The sequence below is a fragment of the Mesoplodon bidens genome, assembly GCF_964165515.1.
Source record: "Mesoplodon bidens genome assembly, chromosome: 3".
NCBI lineage: Eukaryota > Metazoa > Chordata > Mammalia > Artiodactyla > Ziphiidae > Mesoplodon > Mesoplodon bidens.
This window is the reverse complement of record NC_138178.1, coordinates 125,186,362-125,210,067: the sequence shown is the minus strand read 5'-3', so window position 1 is coordinate 125,210,067 and position 23,706 is coordinate 125,186,362. Positions and strand designations below refer to the sequence as shown.

Sequence of the window (23,706 nt, the reverse complement as noted above, 5' to 3'; positions counted from 1 at the left end):
CTCAAAAGCATCTAAAATCTTATTATTTTTAGTTAATATAAAATTATTTTATAATGTGTTCTATATTTGACAGTTCTAATTAGATGAATGCAAAACAACAGTAGTCAAAAAATTGCTATATACAAAGGTATTTAATATCATTTCAACTTCAAAAAACTGTTCCTTGTAAACCAAACTATCTTAATAAATAATTAAATAATGCTTAATTAGCAAAACCACAACCCAAGATAGAGTAGGAGCTTTTAGTGGTAGAGTGGGAAGAGCATTTCATTATGCCATATAGTAAAAATAACGTGACAGGTACATATATTAGACTAAGAATAAGTTCAACTAGATCTCCTTGGAAAATAAATAAATTATATTGGCTATCTGACACAGTGGCTCTGTAATGGAAGTGAAGAAGGAAAATATTTTCTTGGACTGGAAACATAATAAAGTTCCCCCAAGTCAACTATAGAATTGGACATTTTGGTCAAGATTAGAAAATAAAACTTTCGAAGCATGAAAATAAAATTTATTGTTTTGAGATAGTAAAAAGTCAAAGCACATAATGAGCCATCAATTTTATCTATAAATGCTACACTAGGCTAACTCTCCCTAACACTAACATTAAATGAATATATTTCTTGACCTTAAAAAAAAACATAATTTTATTTTCTGGTGAAATCTATTAAAAATGGGAAATTAAGTTATACTGAAAAGAGAGGCACTGATTAATCTGTGTATTTAACTAGATCTGTGGATTCTCAGTGCCTTAGAGAATGCAGCAAATGAAGTATTGCCATACATAGTAGTATAAATCTTCAGAAAATGCGTGTTTTCTCCACTTTAAAATGCTACCTTCAACATAAAGCAGATTCTTAGTCATTATTAGTTGATAGCATGAGGATATTATGCCCATATATGAAGCAATAAATATAGACAAATAATGCGAAGAAACTCTTGTTGTAACTCATGTATTATACACATTCTACATCAACACAATGCCAGGCCCACTTAGGTGCAATTGCTTAGAGAAAAAAAAAAAAAAACTCAGTTGTATAAAAATTATTTTTAACATAGCAAAAAGTTGGTATTTTAGAAGAAGATAGTTTTTTTCTTTTTCAAGCAGCATAACTTCTATGTATTCAAATATATGTTGAAAAAGTATGAAACCATATTTAGGAAAAGATAAAAAACACATCCTATGTGTAGTCCCTCCCTGCGATGAGGGAAAAGGAAATGTATCAGGAAATAGGTAGATTGTGGGGTTCCATTAATCTGTAAAATTTTATCTCTTTTTAAAAGACATCTAACCAAAATATAAAATATTGATCATTTTATTAATAAATACATGGTTAATTGTTTATATATTCTCTGTATGTTTCTGCATTTTAACCTTTTTCATAGCTTCAAAATTGTTTTAAAGGGCTTCCCTGGTGGCACAGGGGTTGAGAGTCAGCCTGCCGATGCAGGGGACACGGGTTCGTGCCCCGGTCCGGGAAAGATCCCACATGCCGCGGAGCGGCTAGGCCCGTGAGCCATGGCTGCTGAGCCTGCGCTCCACAACGGGAGAGGCCACAACAGTGAGAGGCCCGCGTACCGCAAAAACAAACAAAAAAAGTTTTTAAATTAAAATGCTTCCATAGTTCAGATGGTTGGTTTTTTTGGTCACACAGTCTAATAATCTTCAAGCACTTATAGCAAATATTCAGCCAGCTCATTTATTAGTAGAAAGGAAAAATAGTGGATTATGATATAGTGTTAATAGTGCATCTCATCTACAGAATTAGATATTACATAATGTTCAAATATTCATCAATTTCAGTGCTACAGTAGATTTTAAAGACCACCTTATATTACTACTGAGGAAACTGCAGCCCTCAAATTTCTTGATGGGCCCAAATATAAACAGCTAATAGTTATGAAAATAGAAATAAAAACTAAGTAACCAGACTTACATATTCCATCCTTAATCATCCTGGACCCTTTTGCTTTTAAGACATTTCAACTCAATTATATGCCTTTTCTGTTCTAAATCTGTTTAATGAATCTTGTTAGGTAGTGTCCTGGTGTTTTTATAATAAAATTTTAGTAATACATAAGCTACATTATAGCTATCATTTTTAAATAAAGATATAAAAGGACAAACACAATATAAAGTCCCACTTGAAATAGAAGAAAAACCACAAAAAAGCACTTCATATCCCCACAGGTCTGGGAAGGTTCATATGGAGTGATAATTATACTCTAGTATTGCAAAATCCAGATTAGGGCCTAAGGAATTGTATTTTAAATAATGTGGAATTTTTCTTTTCACCATAATTTTTGTGAGATCCTTTGTTCATTATCTGATTTGTCTCATTACACTTATTACTGATTACACACCTGATTTGTCTCATGACACTTATTACTCTCTGACATATTATGTATTTAATTTTTATTATTGTCTAGTGTTGTTTCCCACAGCTGAAGTGATAGTTTTGAGAAAGCTGGGTATCTTTCTTTTATTATGGTTATCATTATTGTTGTTGTTAATTTTTTTTACTATGAATTCCTAGTATGTAGATAATGGAATACTGTATATCTCTTAGTCTGGTTAAGTGCCTGACATATAGAAAGCACTCATTAAATCTTTTTTTGGTATATTAATGATGGTATATTAAAAATATTGACTAATTATCATTTATGTGGATAATGAGAAGTATAAAAATAGTAAAAACAATTCAAATGTTAAAACTTTTTAAAAATCGAGATCTTGGTTACACTGTTGAAAAAATGAACTAACTTAAAAAATAGAAACATTTATTTAACTGAAGACATACTATTTCTACACTTGTATATGGTCTATATAAAACCCTTTCTTGTAAAACAAGGAAGGGAAAAGTGAGAGCAAATAATAAGTCGTGCTTATGTGTCCCATAAAGAGAGGAAGTAGAAAGAAGAAGTTTCATCAGTGACTCTGGATTTAGACCATAGTAACATCTGTATATTTGCCTTATGAAGTTACTGCTGAAACCTCCTCCACAAGCCCAAGCAACATTGTCCGTGGTGGTGAATGATTAAGTTCCCAACACAAGCCACAGTTACCTCTTTTTAGGTTTACTCCCAGGGTTAGCCATAGTTCTTTAGTTAAGATTGCCATGCCAAGATGGTCCAGAGAAAGCTCCAGCCTTGGCCACCTGCTCGGCTCACCATTTTTAAGCTCTAGCAATGAGCCTAGGACAGTAGGGAAAGGAAAGGTGTAAGCATGGCTTTCCAAACTTGTTGGGAAAACTAGAGACAATCACAGGTTGGTGAAACAACATCTACAATGGCAGAGGCATGGAATAAGATATTTGGGTCTATTTAATTCATTGTGTTATTCATTGCGTTTGGCACATAGCTGCAGTGCAGTAAATATTTGCTGAATAAATGAATGAGTATACGTGCTATAATTTAGCTGGACATCAATACTAGGTTTGATTTTCTTTTCCTTTACAGTTTGAAAATATTGCTCCATTGTCTTTTTTATTCACTGATGCTATTGAGAAGCATATTGTCAATCTGATTTTCCAGCTTCCAATATTTTCTTTTTTATATATTCTTAAATTTTACTATAACAAGTTAAAGTGTGTTTGTTTGTATGTCTTTTTCTCACCATTATGTATATCTTTTAGTGCTTTAAAAGACTTTTCACTATGAAGTCATTTAAAAATTTTTTTAAAACTTTTATTTTGAAATAATTATAGATTCATGAGAGGCTACAAAGAATTGTACAGGGAAGTTCCATGAACCCCTCCTCCAGCCCATTTCCAAGCCAAAATCCCACACAGAGTATATTATCAAAAGCAAGAAATTGATATTCATACATTCCATAGAGTTTAATGAGAACTCTCTAGTTGTACAGGCACTCATTTGCCTCTCAGGGAAACTTCTTTTTCTCCTGTGCTGGAAATGCTGCGTCTTGTAGTCATTTCCTCCAGGAAAAAAATTTCTTTTCTCCCACTTTTCTCCCGGAAAGAAGAGTGAGGAGGAAAGAAAATACTCAGGTTATTAATCTGCCTACAACTAGTATATCCACTTCCCAGCCTTTTATCTGGTATGATTAAATTTTGGCCTCTCAGCAGGAAAAGCCTGAGCAAAGATCAACTCATAAAAATGATGTGGGGTGGGTGAGAAAAAAACATTATGTGCCAACCTGTCTCCTCTTTGTGACATGGCCTTTTCCCATTAGGGTTGCAATTTACCCCCCTCCCCAGGTTCATTAATCTCCCTGTTGCTTTCATGGTGTCTCCAGGGTTAGGTCTGGAGAGGAGCAAAAATCCTGTTAATTTCCTTTTTATTGAGAACTGCAGTGACTATTAAATACTACCTTTGCTTAATCTGTGCTAAAATTTTTATTGTTTTCCAATATTTTTGTTGATGTTATCTGTCTAATTAAAGTGATTGACACTCTTGTTTTAATTACTTGACTGACCTTAATATATTATTTCCTTCCTGAAGTATTTGCTTTTAACCTTTCTTTTCAAACTTTCATTTTCTTTTTCTTTAAAGGAGCCACTGAACAATATGTGATTGCCATTAACTTACATTATTTGTCAAGTACCAAAGACCGTGTCCATGAATTATGTCCTCAAAGTTTTAGTGCTACCTCCCTAGACCTACCCACTTGATAAATCTGTACTTGGATGCCTCATTGCCTCTCAAATGTAAACATGTCTAACTGCTAACTTATTCTATTTCCAGCCCAGTCTTCCTCCAGTGTCCCCATTACACTTAATAGTCCTATCATCTATCCCATTGTTCAAGCCAGAGATAAACTGGAAATAATTCTTGACACTTCTGTTCATTCCTCCTCTCCAGTTCATCACCAATTTCTGCCAATTTTTTTTCTTGAATATCCTCAAATCTTTTCACATTTATCCATCTCTACCACTATCACCAAATCCAATTTCTTGCCAGAGAAATTACCAGAGCCTCATGCTGAATACTCTTGCCTCCTTCAAATTGTTTTCCATAGTTATCCATTTTATTTTTAATCGCTGATATTTTTATTTTTGATTATACAAGCTCTGCTGTATATATTAAGAATTCTGTCATAAAGTTTGGAAATATTCTTTCATGCACTTATCCTTTCATTTATGTTATTTTTATTGTGCATATTTTTAAAAATTTTTATACAATTGAATTTTTCCATCTTATGGTTTCTGAATTTTAAGTCTTCTTGGAAAAGCCTAGCACACTCAAAGATCTAAACAAAATCACAAACGTTTACTTCTAATAATTTTATGGATTCATTTATTTACTTTAAAATTAGAATCTAGCTGTAATTTATTTCAATAAATTTTCCTTTTTTAAAAACTTAATTTATTTTTTGGCTTCGTTGGGCCTTCGTTGCTGAGCACGGGCTTTTTCTAGTTGGGGCGAGCGGGGGCTACTCTTCTTTGTGGTGCACGGGCTTCTTATTGTGGTGACTTCTCTTTGTTGCAGAGCATGGGCTCTGGGCAATTGGGCTTCAGTAGTTGTGGCATGCAGGCTCAGTAGTTGTGGCTTATAGGCTCAGTAGTTGTGGTTCACAGGCTTAGTCACTCTGTGGCATCTTCCAGGACTAGGGCTCGAACCCGTGTCCCCTGCATTGGCAGGCAGATTCTTAACCACTGAACCACCAAGGAAGTCCTAAATTTTCTAATTAAAGAAAATGGGTAAAAATGATTACGATCCCCCAAACTAGGTCAGATCCCCATGTTAATCATGTTATAATTCGCAGCTTATTATTATATATTTTTGAGTGATAATTAAGTTAATCTCTTTCTAACTGCACCCTTTTTACTTACATACCAATTGCCTATCAGAAATAATAATACTAGTCTTAGGACTAGCAGATGTAATTATTGTTGTATTAGCTAACACTTATGTAATGCTTGCTTTGTGTTGCACATTGTTTTGAGTGTTTTACATGTATTAAGTCTTTTAATTCTCACAGTATCTCAGAGGCAGTTACTAGGTTAGATTTTTAAGTTCTATGAAGAACAAAGATTCTGTTTAATTTGTTTAAGTAATAGGCTGTCAGTATATGGCTTTGAATGAATTAATCAACCAATGATATTGTGCAACATTTTCCATTAAAATAAGGTATAACTGACTTTTGTTATTGAAAATGCAAATGACCATAGTATATACCTTTGCATAACATTGCTTGCTTCTCTGATCATTTTCAAAAGCAATATTCTAAGAATACTTGGATGATTAAGACATTTTTCTGGAAAATGACAGGAATACAGGATATAGGTATGAGGATAATATCAAGTTAAAATAATATTTAAGCATAAGCATACTTCATTAGAGTGATGTTAGATTATATGCTTAATAATACATGTAAATATATTAATAAAGAGTAATAACCTAAATATGGGTTTCACAATGGATATATATAGATATCGCATTATGAGTTTTCTGAAAAACATTTAAATATGTTATTCTATAATAAGACATTGATTGCTTCAATTATCAATTTATTTTGTGCCATTTTGGGGGAAGGGGCTCACATATATCATTTCTTTAAACAAAAGACTGTTGATATATAACTGTTTCAGTATTTACTAATGAAAATTTGTAGAACGATTTCAGTAATTACCTCTTCCCTAAAACTGGAATTAGTTTCATGTTATAGAAAAGAGCTATAACTAGCTAAGCATCTGTAGTCGATGACATTTTTTAGATAAGGTAAATGTTAGCTTCTAAAAATATTGCTTTTAATTGTCATATATGAAAAGGAGTATGAAAATGCAATTATATGACAGTATGATACATCTTGGAGCTTAATATATAAGCTACAAAAACTTATATATTTAAAATTTTCCCTTTAATAAGAAAACTTTGCTGTTGGAAATGTGTGATACACTCAAAATTCTAATACCACATTATAGAATAGTAGATTGTTGTTCATCTAAAATTTATTTCTCCCCAATTCTGATCTTCATGGAAAGAATGTATCCTGTACCTACAGATATTGAGCTTGGGCATGTGATTTCCTTTTGTCATTATGGAGTATGTACAGAAATGTTAGACAAATGTTAGTTGTAAGTCTAGGCATTAAGAGGCCTTGCATGATTTCTGCTCACCCTCAAGGACCATCTGGCCTCATCAATGAGACGAATAGTAGCTTGGTGGTCCAAGAAGAATAAGAGACATAGAATTGACTTGAATTTGATCCATGACTAGTGACAAGTAGAATCAAGCGTAGATTAAATAAGCTGAAACTGAACCAACCTGCAGATGCACAAGCAAGAAACAGTTGCTTATTGTTTTATGCCATTAAGATTTTCTGGTTGTTCATAAAACAACATTGTTATGCAACAGCTAAATGAAACAAGCATACTATTATTTTTTCCTTGATATCTTATATTTCAATTTTTCAAAGTGAGTCTTTGATAGAAGACAACATTAATGCAACCATAATCCGATCTGTTAAAAATGTCTGGAAAAATTTATTTTACAATTTTATAGAGTAAACTCAACAGTCTGTTTTTTTTAATATATATAGGAAAAGAAACAAATTATTAGTGTCTATAATAATTAAGATTGTGTATAGTTTCATATAACTGAAAAGAGCAAAATAATACGGGCTTAAATGAGATAGATGTTTATTTCTCTTTCACATAGAATCACTTCAGACATCAGCAATACAGTGTTCACATGTGCTCCATAGTATCGTCAGAGACCTAAGTTTATAGCTTTCTTTTTCACTGTCGGTAGGCATGTCTTTCATGCCCAGGTTACCTGAGGATCTAAGATAACTGCTAGAACTTGAGCCATCACAAATTAATCACAGGCCAGAATCAAAAGTAAAGGCAAAGCATTAAAAAAATAAAATCCTTAAAAAATGAAAAACGAATAAAAACCCTTACTGGCTGATTAGACTGTCTGCCCCAGCCTTCCCAGAATCACCATGCAGCAACTCTACTCACCTCTCATTGGCCAGAATTAAATCACATGACAACATCTTGTTTAAAGGGAGACTCAGAAATGTAGCACAGCTAAAAATTGGGTTTTCTTGCTAAAGAGCAAGGGGACTGGGAATGAGTTAGGAAGCAGTAGCTTTAGTGACAGTGCTCTATTTATTTACTAAGTAAAGTGATTGTATCTTATTGGCCTTAAACTCACTAAAAAATAAAGGCTTTATATCTCAGGAAACTTTTAAATCTAAGTTTCCTAAGACTGTAAAAAAATATACACAGAGTTTGAAATTATCTTTGAAATGTGTTTGAATATGTTTTATATAACATACCCATTATCTTGTTCTCTCACCCTTCCATTTTCAGTTTAGCAGATATAAAAAGAGCTTACTCTGCATGGTTTCTCCTCTTTTTTGTTTTTTAATGCCAATCTAGTTAGGTGATTTTTTAATAAATGAATAAATGTATCAGTCAATGTTGCTGTGCAGTGTTTATTATGAAAAGAGAATGTTGTTGATTTTCTTCCCCAAATGCAGTAAGAGATTCTAATCTCTATTTACACATTTGGGTAAGAGTTGTTTTTTCTTCTAAGCCTATAATTTGAAAGCAGTTGGATGATTAAGACTTTTTATCATTGTCAATAATTGATAGTATCAGTATATCAATACATTTAAATTGTTATATGATTAGTTTCTATTATATAAAGTTTATGAAAATATACTAACCTGAGGCTTCTCCCTATGAGTGTCAAATTGATTGCCCAAATGGATAACTATTTAAGTGGTATCAACATATTCTAATGAAACACAGAAAATATTCATGGTGATATTGTAGATTTCAACTAAGTTTAATTGAATAATTCATCAAAGTACCTAGTGAGTGTTCAGTAATGTTAGCTATTATTATAAATAATACTACAAAAGCATTACACTCAGGTAATTGGAGCAGGAAAATAAGATTAAATTACTTTGGTGGCAATATATAAGTTGGGTAGGAATCAAAATTCACTAGTAGTAAAGAGTTCAATTAAAAGATTAGAGGAGGGCTTCCCTGGTGGCGCAGTGGTTGAGAGTCCGCCTGCCGATGCAGGGGACACGGGTTCGTGACCTGGTCCGGGAGGATCCCACATGCCGCGGAGCGGCTGGGCCCGTGAGCCATGGCCGCTGAGCCTGCGCGTCCGGAGCCTGTGCTCCGCAACAGGAGAGGCCACAACAGTGAGAGGCCCGCATACCGCAAAAAAAAAAAAAAAAAAAAAAAAAAGATTAGAGGAAGTTATTGATGAGACATGGAGGGGTCAGGTGGCATTTGTAGTATCAAAATACAAAGCTATTAGTAATAAATCCAGAACATAGCTGTAATAAAATATCTTAGAGGTGTAAAACAGTACACAGGGTTGTTCATAAAAGGAAAGATGTGATTATGATCCCCTTTTTATCAGAGAAATACCAAGATGAAATGCCAAAATCAAAACCCTAAAAATTGATCTATTTAACATCCTGAAAAAACTAACTTATGAAAAATGATGCAGCCTGAACTGCTTAATTCCAATTTATTAAGGTTGAAATCTGTAATGAATTCATCTTTAGGCTGAGGTGTCCTTTCACCTGCTAATCCAAGCATGGCAAGAAAATAATTAGACTGTTATTTCCAAACTTGATAGGAAACCAGTTTTTCTTCTATAGTGATTTATCACTACATGCTAAAGAATGATTATTTTTACTGTTTTACATGGTCTCTTGAGTGGTTTCAGTGTTGTTGTTTTAACAGATGACAGTAATAAATACATGGTTGAGGGGATACACCAGTAACACAGGCGAGTTCTTTCCTGAGGCAATATAAAATACCATGTCATTTAATGATTTATGTAACAGGTATGAACACAGAACTTAACACAACCAGAGCATACATTTACTGGAGTTCCAGAGTAAATTTCAAAAGCAGAGTCTGAATTCTCTTAAAATGTCAGGACTCATAGCGTCAAAAGCTTTTTGTATGACTAACCCTCATCCAAAAGATAGATCCATTATCTTAGTCTATCACCCATTGCTGTGTAATTCAGTTCAACATAATTAGGCCTTCACTAGTGTAAAAGTTCTTTATCACTTTTCTAAGGGGATGTGAATAAAGTGCACATAGGTTTGAAAAACTTGTGAAGGCAACACATTTAATATAAATAATAGGAAATAAAGAATAGTGATTAAGAGGGTAGCCTTGAAATTGGACAATATTGGGTTCCTATATCATCTCTTGCTTCTTATCAACCATGTGACCTAGAAAAGTTTATCAGTTCTTTAAGTCTCAGTTTCCTTGACTGGGGAAATAAATATAATAATTCTAACCTCATTGGAGTTTTATAAAAATTAAATGAAAAATAGTATATAAAATCCTTAGTACAAAGCTTGGCAATAGTGAGTCCTCAAAAAGTTGGTAGCTATTATTTTTTACTTCTCTTAGTAGACAAAAATACTTAAATAATTTAGTTGAGTATTACCAGCTGTCATCCCAAACTGCAGTTCCATAAACTGTGGAAGATGAGCCAAACATACTTTTAAAGGATCAGCCTTTCTTTTGTCTGGTGGTTGAATTAAAAGGCATACTATACAGGAGTCATCATTTATGCAGCCTGTTTCCTGTGGTCACAATGGATTGAAGGGATCCTGATTTACTACTATTTATGCTCAAAGAGAATATATACTTAAAGAGAATCTTTCAGTAAGCTCAGTCTTTTTGATTAATTTCTTAATTCCTATGTAAAGAACACTGTGGTTGTCAAATTTGTTCTAGAAATTTAAATGTAGCATTGAAATATGAATGTACTATATCTACATTTTTATATTTAAAAATGAGTGTTATATTATATTCCTTAAAAGAAACTTATACTTCATTTTTAACAGAGTAGTCATTTGTATCTTTAGAATTCATGTTTCTCAAAATGGGACCATTTCCCCACAGGTAGATATGTTAGCCTGACCATGACCAAAATGACAGTTTTTCTGAGCTAGAACCACCAATATTCACTTCTGCTACTTCTGCTACACATTAACACATGTTTAAGTTTAGATAGGAACTTTTTCATATGTTCAAATTTTGTTTTATTTTTAAATCTTAAAATGTTTTATTATAATCATAGTATAAAATGAATTGTTATCAAAAATGTCCATAATCACGGAGTGCTTGGGGTGATGAATTGTAGTTATTAGAATTTTATATTCTAACCTTTAGACAAAAATAAACTATTCTTTATAAACTGAGAAAAAGATCACTTTAGTATCAAATCAAAAGATCTCCTTATGCTCTGTTAAATACTAGATCTTTTAAATTCTACCAAATAGTTTACAATTATGCCTACAATTCATCATTAAAGTTATTATTAAGTAACTTCATAAAACAGGAAAAAAATTATCTCATACTTATATAACAAGATAAACGTGTTCTACAGAGTTAAAAGGAAAAAAAAGTTTCCTGGAGCATTCCGTAAGCTAAGTGTTAGCAGCTACCTTTCAAATGCCGTGTATGTTACAGAGAATCTAAAATATTCATGCAAGGGGCAGGAAAAGAAGATTAGCAAGATTCCTTTGAACGCTCAATTTGTTCTATATGTCTTCTGAGGTACCACATTTACTCTTTTTCTCTTTACTTTTATTACTTTACTTTTATCAGATGTTTTTATCTTTGGAAACAATAATTGTACACATTATAATAGAATAGGTGGAAATATAATAATACAAGCTAAAGTTAATTTAGCTACCACATTGAATTGTTTGTGCTTAAATTAAATAATAACTAAAATACTTAGAACATCCTAGTATATATTGAATTGGCCAAAAAGGTCCTTCAGTTTTTGTCTAAAAGATGGCTCTAGTAGCTCTTAGTTGTCTTTAACTTAATTTGAAACAATTTTGTTAGACTGTATTGTGACAGCTGTCATATCAGAGTGCATTTTAAAAAAGACTTATAAAAATTGGTGAATTTTTTGTAGCCATTTTAATATTGAAGATGGAAGATAAAAGCAACATTTTCAGCATATTATGCTTTATTATTTCAAGAAAGGTAAAAACGCAACTGAAGTGCAAAAAAAGATTTGTGTAGTGTATGGAGAAGGTGCTGTGACTGGTCAAACGTGTCAAAAATGGTTTGCGAAGTTTCGTGCTAGAGATTTCTCTCTGGACAGTGTTCCACGGTTGGGTAGACCACTTGAAGCTGATAACGATCAAATCAAGACATTAACTGACAACAGTCAACGTTATACCTACATACAAGAGATAGATGACATACTCAAAATATCCAAATCAAGCGTTGAAAATCATTTGCACCTGCCACGAAAAGTGGGCTCTGGCTGCTCACCGTTCAAAAGCCAAAAAAGAGGCCAGGTGGTAGAAAGGAAAGTTTGTTTTATTTTGGATGCTGGCAACCAGTGGGGAGGGTGGATACCTGTCCAAAGGCTGACTCCCCCCACTGACAGTCAGTGGGCAAGAGCTTTTATAGACAGAGGGTTGGTGCTACATGCAGAAACAGCACAGTCAGCTCTGACAGTCATCTTGAAATTGGTCATCCGTGGTCTGACCAGCATCATCTTGATTGTTTTAAGTACAGTTAATCTTCAGTTCCAGGGTCAGTTTATTCCCATTTCCTTGAGGCAAATTCTTGGAATTGTGGTAACTTATGTCATGGCTACAGTCTGGTCATCATGTAGTTAACTTCTTCCACCTGGTGGGGGTTTCAGTATCTGTAGGACAGCTCACAGGATAGGGCTCAGAATATTATCTATAGTCCTTGAGGAGGAACTAAAGGTCCTTGATTATGCTTAATGACTAAACTATTATTATTTGATCTCCTTTGACTGTTTTCCTTTCTGTCTGTATATTCTCGCTTCTCTGATTAAACTTATTCTTTGGCTAAAGTTTTTCCAGAGACAAAAGGCAGGCAGAGATGAAAATACAACCCTCAGAATGGGAGAAAATATTTGCAAATGAAGCAACTGACAAAGGATCAATCTGCAAAATTTACAAGCAGCTTATGCAGCTCAATATCAAAAAAACAAACGACCCAATCCAAAAATGGGCAGAAGACCTAAATAGACATTTCTCCAAAGAAGATATACAGATTGCCAACAAACACATGAAAGAATGCTCAACATCATTAATCATTAGAGAAATGCAAATCAAAACTACAATGAGATATCATCTCACACCGGTCAGAATGACCATCATCAAAAAATCTACAAACAAATGCTGGAGAGGGTGTGGAGAAAAGGGAACCCTGTTGCACTGTTGGTGGGGATGTAAATTGATACAGCCACTATGGAGAACAGTATGGAGGTTCCTTAACTAAAAATAGAACTACCATCTGTCCCAGCAATCCCACTACTGGGCATATACCCTGAGAAAACCATAATTCAAAAAGAGTCATGTACCACAATGTCCATTGCAGCTCTATTTACAATAGCCAGGATATGGAAGCAACCAAAATGTCCAATGACAGATGAATGGATAAAGAAGATGTGGCACATATATACATGGAATATTACTCAGCCATAAAAAGAAACAAAATTGAGTTATTTGTAGTGAGGTGGATGGACCTAGAGTCTGTCATACAGAGTCAAGTAAGTCAGAAAGAGAAAAACAAATACTGTATGCTAACACATATATATGGAATTAAAAAAAAAAAATGGTCAAGAAGAACCTAGGGGCAAGATGGGAATAAAGACCCAGACCTGGGCTTCCCTGGTGGCGCATTGGTGAGAATCTGCCTGCCAGTGCAGGGGACACGGGTTCGAGCTCTGGTCTGGGAAGATCCCACATGCCGCGGAGCAACTGGGCCCGTGAGCCACAACTACTGAGCCTGCGCGTTCAGAGCCTGTGCTCTGCAACGGGAGAGGCCACAACAGTGAGAGACCCGTGCACCGCGATGAAGAGTGGCCCCCGCTCGCCGCCACTAGAGAAAGCCCTCGTGCAGAAATGAAGACCCAACACAGCCAAACATAAATAAATAAATTAAAAAAAAAAAAAAAAAAAGACCCAGACCTACTAGAGAATGGACTTGAGGATATGGGGAGGGGGAAGGGTAAACTGGGACAAAGTAAGAGAGTGGCATGGACATATATACACTACCAAACGTAAAATAGATAGCTAGTGGGAAGCAGCCACATAGCACAGGGAGATCAGCTCGGTGCTTTGTGACCACCTAGAGGGGTGGGATAGGGAGGGCAGAAGGGAGGGAGACAGAAGAGGGAAGAGATATGGGGATATATGTATATGTATAACTGATTCACTTTGTTATAAAGCAGAAACTAACACATCATTGTAAAGCAATTATACTCCAATAATAATGTTTTTTTAAAAAGGCAGGCAGAGGATATGGTGGGGAAGGACCATAGGGTCCTGCTCCATTTCACACCAGCTTGGTTACGTTAATTGCTTTGATGTTTGGGTCCCACATATGTTAAGCGAAAAAAACCTTCTTGACTGTATTTCCGCCTGCAATTCTCTACATAAACGTAACAAAAACGTTCCATTTTTAAAACAAGTTGTGATCGGCAATGAAAAGTGGATACTGTACAATCATGTGGAATGGCAGAGATAGTGGGGCAAGCAAAATGAACCACTGCAAACCACACCAAAGGCCAGTGTTCATTCAAAGAAGGTGATACTATGTATATGGTGGGATTCGAAGGGATTCCTCTATTATGAGCTCCTTCTATAAAATCAAATTATTAATTCCAACCAGTTGGCTCAATTAGGCCAACTGAAAGCAGCACTTGACGAAAAGTGTCCAGAATTAGTCAAGGGAAAACACGTAATCTTCCATCAGGATAACGCAAAACTGCACATTTCTTTGATGACCAGGCAAAAACTGTTACAGCTTGGTTGGGAAGTTCTGATTCATCCACTGTATTCACCAGACATTACACCTTCGGCTTTCCATTTATTTCAGTCTTTACAAAATTCTCTTAATGAAAAAAATTTCAATTCCCTAGAAGACTGTAAACGGCATCTGGAACAGTTCTTTGCTCAAAAAGATAAAAAGTTTTAGGAAGATGGAATTATGAAGTTGCCTGAAAAATGGAGGAAGGTAGTGGAACAAAAGGGTGAATACATAGTTGGATAAAGTTCTAGGTGAAAATGAAAAATGTGTCTTTTATTTTTACTAAAAACTGGAGGCACTTTTTGGCCAACCCAATAGTAGTCACTCAATAAACATTAACTATAAAACTATTTAAAATATTCTCATGTAACTCTTCCAATATATTATAAACAGTCCCATTGGGAATGTAAAGTTAAGTCACATTAAAAAATATGAACTAAACACTTAAGACTATATAAAATGCTAGTCTTTTTTTTTTTTGTGGTACGTGGGCCTCTCACTGCTGTGGCCTCTCCCGTTGTGGAGCACAGGCTCCAGACGCGCAGGCTCAGTGGTCATGGCTCACGGGCCCAGCTGCTCCACGGCATGTGGGATCTTCCCGAACCAGGGCATGAACCCGTGTCCCCTGCATCGGCAGGCAGACTCTTAACCACTGCGCCACCAGTGAAGCACCTAAAGTGCTAGTCTTTACTAAATGTTTAACTACTGCAGAAACATTTATTTTTTTAGGGTACTAAAGGACCTCCTTTCATCCAAAGTTCTGTTCTAATATTTGTCTTCATTTTTCTGGAACTGCATTTTTAACTTTAAGCCACAGCACACAATATATTTAGGAAGTTTTAGGTTCTAATTTTCTTCTACTTATTGTATTTCTTCCATTTCTATGATCACTGAGCAAGCATATTTCATTTGGTTGTCACTGAAGACTGTTCTATGTGCCTAATGTTTAGTTCTCACTTTTTAAATTCTTGAAATGTATTTGCAAGGTCTTTCATTTATATACCAGTGATGTTTACCAGAGACTCTGCCTGCATATCCACTTTTCATCCCTCCAGACAGCAGTGGCCCACCAAGGTAGGCAAGGATGGAAAACTTCAAAACTGCATGAAAGACTGAGAGATTCACTGAATCTGTGGACCCACTCGATGCTGTCTTTACCTGAGGGTTGTTGTATTATTTTGTTTTGTTTTTTAATCAAGTAACTATTATGATAAGGAATAAAAATTAGAAAAACTATAGGGAATGACAATCAAGACATTCAAAGCTAAATGCAGATTGACATTCATATACTATGTAAGTTAAAATGTTGATTACAAAGGACAGTTGGGAATTTGAAATATTAACAAATGCATATTTTTATCCTTGTAATTCTCTTTTATCAGCTACTCTCTCATTATTTAAAATCACAACAAAGGAAGCTGAGGTTTATGGTCCAAGAATATGAATACAAACCCACAAATGCACACTGGTACAGAATTAAAAAGAAAACAAATTAGCTTTAAACAGATTTTATAAAACCTAAGGACGGGGGCTTCCCTGGTGGTGCAGTGGTTGAGAGTCCGCCTGCCGATGCAGGGGATACGGGTTCGTGCCCCGGTCTGGGAAGGTCCCACGAGCCGCGGAGCGGCTGGGCCCGTGAGCCATGGTCGCTGAGCCTGCGCGTCCGGAGCCTGTGCTCCGTAACGGGAGAGGCCACAACAGTGAGAGGCCCGCGTACCGCAAAAAAGAAAAAAGAAAAAAAAAAAAAACCTAAGGACAAATGATTAGCCTTGAAAGCCTAGACTTTACATCAAACAAGAGTTCATAGAAGTGGGCAGGAGGTCGTTAAGGGAGAAAAGGTGTTGAGTTTCAGAATAAAAATATAGAAAGATATTTCAATGCAAATACACAGAGTCCCCAGGTATCAGGGGATATTTTAATAAAAGTGAAAGAAGAACAGTAGAGTAAGTCCTAGAAATTCCTTGAGAAAGTTACCTACCATCCACTTGAGTAGGAAAGAAATGGCCCACTTCCCCACCGGTAGATCAGGAAGACTACAGAACTTGCCTTGAAGCTCTGGGTCCCGCCTGAGGGGGCCCTTGAGTATCACAATATCATAGACTGAGCCTGATTTTCAGGGACTGGGGCCTGGCAAGTCTTGCTTCACTGTGTTACAGGAGGAACAGGATTCTTCAAACCTCTAAAAAAGGCAGAGCTGGAGCTTTTAGACCAAAAGAACCTGTGATTTGCCTGAGAAAGATGCAGATTGACTAGAAATATTGACCATCATCCAAGGCAGTTCCAAAAACAATGCAAAAGATGCTAGTACAGGACAAGAAAGACCCGATGAAGTTGACTAAATCCAAGAGAATATCAATAGGAAACAGGATAAACCAAGCAACAGTTATCCCGTCTACCACCAAGCCAGGAGGACTTAAGCTGGGGACTGGGCTTCCTCTGCCCCTGCCCCACCTAAGTACTTCCCTAGGTGGAACCCAGTACACAAAATGATTGGGTTAAGTGTATCAAGTTCAAATCTTAAACGTATTAAATTTAACCTAGATTGGCAAGAATTAGTATTTCATCAACAGAAATGAGGTAAGTAGAATTCAGTTTTAGAAGAATAAAGAATATCCAATTTTTAAGAGAAGCACATTGGTGCTTATAAAATCCATACTTTCTCCAATTGCTATTGAATATAGCTTTCTAATACTCCTCCATGTCATGCTGTAAAACTGTTCTGAGCCTCACTCTCTAGAAGTCAGTATTTCCAGATACTGTGTGTTTCAAGTTACAGATCTTAGCATTCAGAAAAATTATGGCTCATTTCTTCTTCAAATAGTGAAAATAGTCTTCTAAATTATATGAAAGGAACATATCTCCTAAGAACAGAAAAAGTTACATGAAAATTTTTTACAAATAGAAATGGTAAGAAATACTTTACACATTGTTTTCATATCAACATGCTTACCAGGTATGTTCTGGAACTGTCATCTGTAGTTATGTTTTAGGTCCACTTTCTCTGAGGGTTTTGTGGTATTACCTCCAAACAGTGGACTAATATTGTATATTCTTTTGTGTATGTGCAAACATTACATTTAGTTTTCCATTTTTACATTTTGCACAGCTCACTGAGATACAATATGAAGTGTTTAATGCTTATTCCTCAACTACTGAAGTATATACTTTCATTATAGCTTTAAATTAAATATTTAGAATCAACATTATTGCTTTTTTAATACACATATGAAGTTATCTACTCCAGAGTTTGTAATAAGTAACATCAATGTACATGCCAACTAAAATTACTTGAGTAAAGCATCTCATTATAATGACAGAATACCAGTCTCTCCTTGGAATGTACTATAAGTATTGAGTGGTATTAAACTTATATATATACATATATATATATATATATATATATATTTTTTTTTTTTTTTTTTTTTAAAGAAGATGTTGGGGGTAGGAGTTTTTATTAATTAATTTATTTATTTTTGCTGTGTTGCGTCTTCGTTTCTGTGCGAGGGCTTTCTCTAGTTGTGGCAAGCGGGGGCCATTCTTCATCGCGGTGCGCGGGCCTCTTAATATCGTGGCCTCTTGTTGCGGAGCACAGGCTCCAGATGCGCAGGCTCAGTAGTCGTGGCTCACGGGCCTAGTTGCTCCGCGGCATGTGGGATCCTCCCAGACCAGGGCTCGAACCCGTGTCCCCTGCATTAGCAGGCAGATTCTCAACCACTGCGCCACCAGGGAAGCCCCTAAACTTATATTTAACATCCAGAAAAATATACCTTGATTAAACTTGTATGTCTTTAGATAATAGTATAATGTCAAATTATTATGTATATATTCCTGTGGGTTTAAACTACTTTTGTCTTCTGAAATAACAGTACTTTGCCTTTAGTTCATATGTAATAACTTAAAAATCTAATGACATTGAAAGAGTTGACATTTATATTATATTATTTTATAGAATTTTTAGTCTCCAAAACTGATAGAAACTTTGTAGTGTCTAGTATCAGCTATGCATAAGTAAAGAACTTTCTGTCAATTTAGGTTTTAGGTCCATTTTTACTAGTGTTTGTAAATTCAGTGACTGTATGCAGTTATCACTAAGTTAGATTTTCTACTGCACTCATTGGGTCAGTTAAATATACACTGTGTGCTGGAATTTAATCTTGTCACATTTCTACCTAGTTAATGACCAGACACTATAGGTAAAATAATTAATAAGAAATTGTTCCTGATTTATAATCTATGTGCCAAAAAATACTTTTAAGTGTATTATAACTAAATATATAAAGACACTGATTAAAACAATTAAGGGAGCAATTAATTCTGGGGAAGCAAAGGAAGAAATGATGCCAGATAGTCATTTTGGGTGTAACCAAATTTTGCAGCTGCTACTGACAACCTTAGGAGAGTTACAGTAACTTGCTTCTTCCTCAGTTTCCTCAGTTTGTATAATAGGGCTAGTATTAGTTCCTACCTACTAAGGGTTGTGGTAGATTAAATATAGTAGGTATAATACAGTTAACATGGTGCCTGACTGGCACATAGTAAGGACTAATAGATGTAGCAGGAGTAATCAGTGTAGAGGTGTAGAAGAAACCACTAGTATTAATGCTGTGGAACTAGCAAGGCTGAGCTGTGCCTCAACAAATACAGGCCCTGGGTCACCTGCTTCCAAATTACCCTGTAAAGGAGGAGGTACTTTTCAAAAAAAAAAAATGTATTTCTAAGCTCACTGAAAAATTATATCTGTAGACTTCATTGAAGCAGAAATACTGGTGGTTAAGACTTGGAATTTTGGTTTTTAACAAGATTGTCCTGTGACTTTCATTCTTGCCTAAAAGTGAGAACCACTAACACAGTGTATTAAAAACACCAAATATAAAACTCCAGAGACTATCAACATTTAGAACTCAGGAAACGGAAAAGCAGCCCAGCAAGCAGATGAGTTGCCACAGATGTAGATGGAGGAAGCAATCAATACAAGAGTGCAATCTTAACATTCAAGGGAGAAAGAGTTTTAAGAAAACTCACAGTTGCCTGTCTCTTATTCTTCAATTCTCTCTTTGAAAAACAAAGAGAAATATTTCAGGCATAGCCAAAACTAATATGAGTATTTTTATATACCTGCTACCAATGTAAAAACTAAAGATCACCAGAGTTAAGTCCTTTGTCATCTCCTCACAATTGCATCTTCTCCTCTTGATACTCTTCTAATCCACGTGACCAGTATGTTAAACATAGCATTTACTATTTTCTGCATTTCTTTATACTTTAGTACATATCTATGCATCCCTTATCAAAATGCATATTTTGAACTTAAATTTTATAATATGTCTGCTTTAAAATTAATTTCGCTCAATATTTTGTGAAATCCATCCATGGTGATGTATTATAGCTTAGGTTCACTTTTTATGCTATATTTTAAATTATATTTTATGAAGCGTATACAATTTGATAATTCTATCTCCTACTGATGTTTACATCATTCTCTGTGTTTTCTATGCCATGAATATTCCTGTTTCCTGTGTACAAGAGTTTATCTGTTCTCATTGTAATATTGTTTTTATTGCCAAATGCTCTCCATACTTATATCAATTTACATACTCATAAAGACTATATTTTTAGAATACAGTTTTCTGTAGGTCTCTTGCTTTTTTGCATAACATATGTGCAGAGGCACTGTCTTTTTTATTCCAGCCTATCTTTTCAAGGTTATTTGCATAGCAAACATCCTTAGAATATAGAGACCTCCCCCGGAACAGAGGTAAAGCCCATTTAATATCTAGTATAATAAGTATAATGTCTCCCTCTTGGGCAATGGTTTGACAGGCTTGGGTACTGTCAGTTGTAACACACTAGGGTCTCTTAAGCTCAGGGTCCTACAGATGTGATACAAACAGAAGGCATGTGCAAAATCCAATTGGGCACTTCTGCATCACCCTGTGGGAATTGGGAGGCAAAGGGAACCAGTTTGAAAGTAAAGCTTGTACTGTCTGCTGTGTCATGAATCCTTTTCTCTGACTCAGTTGTCTGGATTCTTCTGCTTGTGCCCATGATACTGTTGCGGGCTAACTTGTTAGCTTGTAAGTAGACTAAAATCTTACCCATCCACACTCTGCTGCTCCAGGTTCTTGACAGGTATAAAGATTCTCATTGTTTTATATTTGCAACAAACCTTAATGTTGTTATCTTTATAAGCTTTTATCTGGGAAATAATATTGTGGCTTTAATTTTCACTTCTTTGATTCACCATGAGGCTGAGACTTTTCTCTAATTAGTTATTTGGGCTTTCTCATTTATGAAATACCTGTTCCTATTAGGCTCATTTTGCTATTGAATTCTTTTTCTTATGTAGTTATAGGAGTTTTTAATATATTCTGATTAACTGTATTTGTTCTAAATATCTTTTTTCAAGCCTCTACCTTTATTTTACCTGTTTAATGAGGAGCACTGATGAGAAGAAATTTTTATGCTAAAATTTTAAATTTAATATTAATTTCAAATTTAAGATTGGCTAATTTATCAATCTTTTCCTTTACTAATTGTGTTTTTCTATTCTAAGAAAGTAACACCTTACCTGAGGTCATAATGACATTCTTCTGTGTTTTTTCTAAATGATTTAACTTTTGCCTTTTAAATTTAAGTATTTGATCCTCCTGAGACTGCCTTTTCTTTTTTTTTTCTTTTCGTTATAAGATATGCGATAGGGATTACATTTATGTATTTTTTTATATACATAACCAATGAGTGGTTTATATTTTCATGTCTTCTTTGTGAACAACCCCACAAATCTATATATGAGCTTTCTGTTCCATTTCATTATTTTATTTGTCATTTGTCTAATGCTGTTGCTAATAACACATACTTGAGATTTTCATTTCCAGAAATATAAGCTAAGCTATATAATTAGGATTAACCCACCCTCAGAAAACAAGCAAATATATAAATATATGAATATGTATATATATACACATTAACATATTAGTGTGTGTGTATGTGTGTGTGTATATATATATATATATATATATATATATATATTTTGCAGGCACACACACACACACACACACACATCCCTTAGGTAAAAATCTAAGGGACAATGGAAAATCAAAGTAGTAAATGGGATTTCCCACCCAAATTGCTTTTGTCCTCAGCTATTAACCAACCCAGACAAACTTGAACTTTCTTATAGTTTGGCAGTGGTGAGGCAGACAGGATTGAAAACGCAAGGCCTGTCCAAAGCAAGGGATCATCTCCACTTTAATCTGTGACACCAAAGGGCTTCATATTCAAAGTAAAAGTGAACCATACTATTGATGCCCCTAGGAGCATATCAGAAACAAAGGTACATCTCTAACGGAATATAACTTTGTCCTAGGCCCCAAAGAATCCCCAGCAGTAGTATTTTTAGTCACATGACCAACACATAGTTAAAAATACCAGGAACATTATTATATAATTCTTTTAATTTCAGGCTGGACAGCAGCGATGGTGGGAACAGGAGATTAAAATAAATGGGAATATTCAAAAGGGAGAATTAATTACATATAACTTGACTGAGCTAATTAAACCAGAGGCTTATGAAGTCCGACTGACTCCTCTCACCAAGTTTGGAGAAGGAGATTCAACAATTCGTGTCATCAAATATAGTGGTAAGTAGCTTTTCATTTAAAAGTATTTATTTGCATACTAAACTCTCTAGAAGGTTGTAACTATCTACCAAATTTAGACACAAAACAAAACTTAGCATATTGACTTTCTGGGTCATTAGCCAAGTGAAAAAAAAATCCCACAATGCTTAATCATCATAAATTGTAATATTTGGTTATAAATAGAGATATAGAAAAATGTTTAATTAACATTGAACCTAGGTGATAATGTCACAATGTCTTTTTATTTTCTATCGCATAGTTGTGAAGCAGTATGTATACATTTTTTTTCAAATTCTTGATGATTTTAAAATTAATATCATTAAGAAATTAGGAAATGTGATTGAGTTTTAATATTTTTTTCATTTTTTAGAGCAGTTTTAAGTTTACAGAAAAGTGAGTAGGAAGTGCAGGGTGTTCCCATATATGCCCTCTCCCCCTGTCAGTTTCCCCTATTATTAACATCCTACATTAATGTGGCACATTTCTTACAACTGATTAACAAATATTGATACATTATTAAAGTCAGTAATTTACATTGGGGGGTCATTATTTGTGTTGTACAGTTATATGGATTTTAACAACTGTGTAATGTTATTTATCCACCATTACAGTATCATACAGAATATTTTGACTGCTCTAAAATTCCTCTGTGCTCCACCGATTTATCCTTCCATCCCTCCTCCAACCCTGACAACCACAGATCTTATATCTATAGTTTTGCCTTTTTCAGAACGCTGGGTATTTGGAATCATACAACATATAACCTTTAGAAACTGGTTTATTGTACTTAACAATGCACATTTAAAGCTTTTCCATATCTTTTTGTGGCTAAGTAGCTCATTTCTTTCTATGGTTGAATAATATCCCATTGTGTAGATGTTCCACAGTTTGTTTATCCATTCACCTATTGAATGACATCTTAGTTGATTTTTTTTTTTTGGTCATTTTTTTTCCTTTAGATCACTAATGTTAATGTGTATATGTTAGTGATAGTTTGCATTTATAAACAATATGCATTTAATATTTCTTTATTATTTAAATGTCCTACTTAAAAGTAGAAAATGGTATAAACCTGTGAAAAAAAGTTGGTCAAAAACTTTCTAATAGTGCAAATAGAAATAATGGTGATTAGATATTATATTATTTTTAACATATACCTGACAGATTAATATTTTATCAGTTGAAATTTATGTACATCTTTTCAGTTGAAATTTATAATATTCAAAGACTAGCTCTAAACTCATCAATGTATTTCTCAAGGTTGAATAAGTCACTGGCAAAATATT

General features: G+C 34.6%; 1 protein-coding gene across 5 annotated transcripts in view; it reads left to right on the top strand.

Annotated features, from left to right (window-relative positions):
- Positions 1 to 23,706, top strand: part of MDGA2 (MAM domain containing glycosylphosphatidylinositol anchor 2) — an 820,633-nt gene that overhangs the window by 755,284 nt on the left and 41,643 nt on the right. For all 5 annotated transcript variants that reach the window (XR_014015308.1, XM_081227678.1, XM_081227679.1 and 2 more), the window contains one exon: positions 22,243 to 22,420. Coding sequence is in view for 4 of the 5 variants with exons in the window: in XM_081227678.1 (XP_081083804.1) it covers positions 22,243 to 22,420 (178 nt within the window). In the remaining variant the exon portion in view is untranslated. The remainder of the gene's footprint in view (positions 1 to 22,242; positions 22,421 to 23,706) is intronic.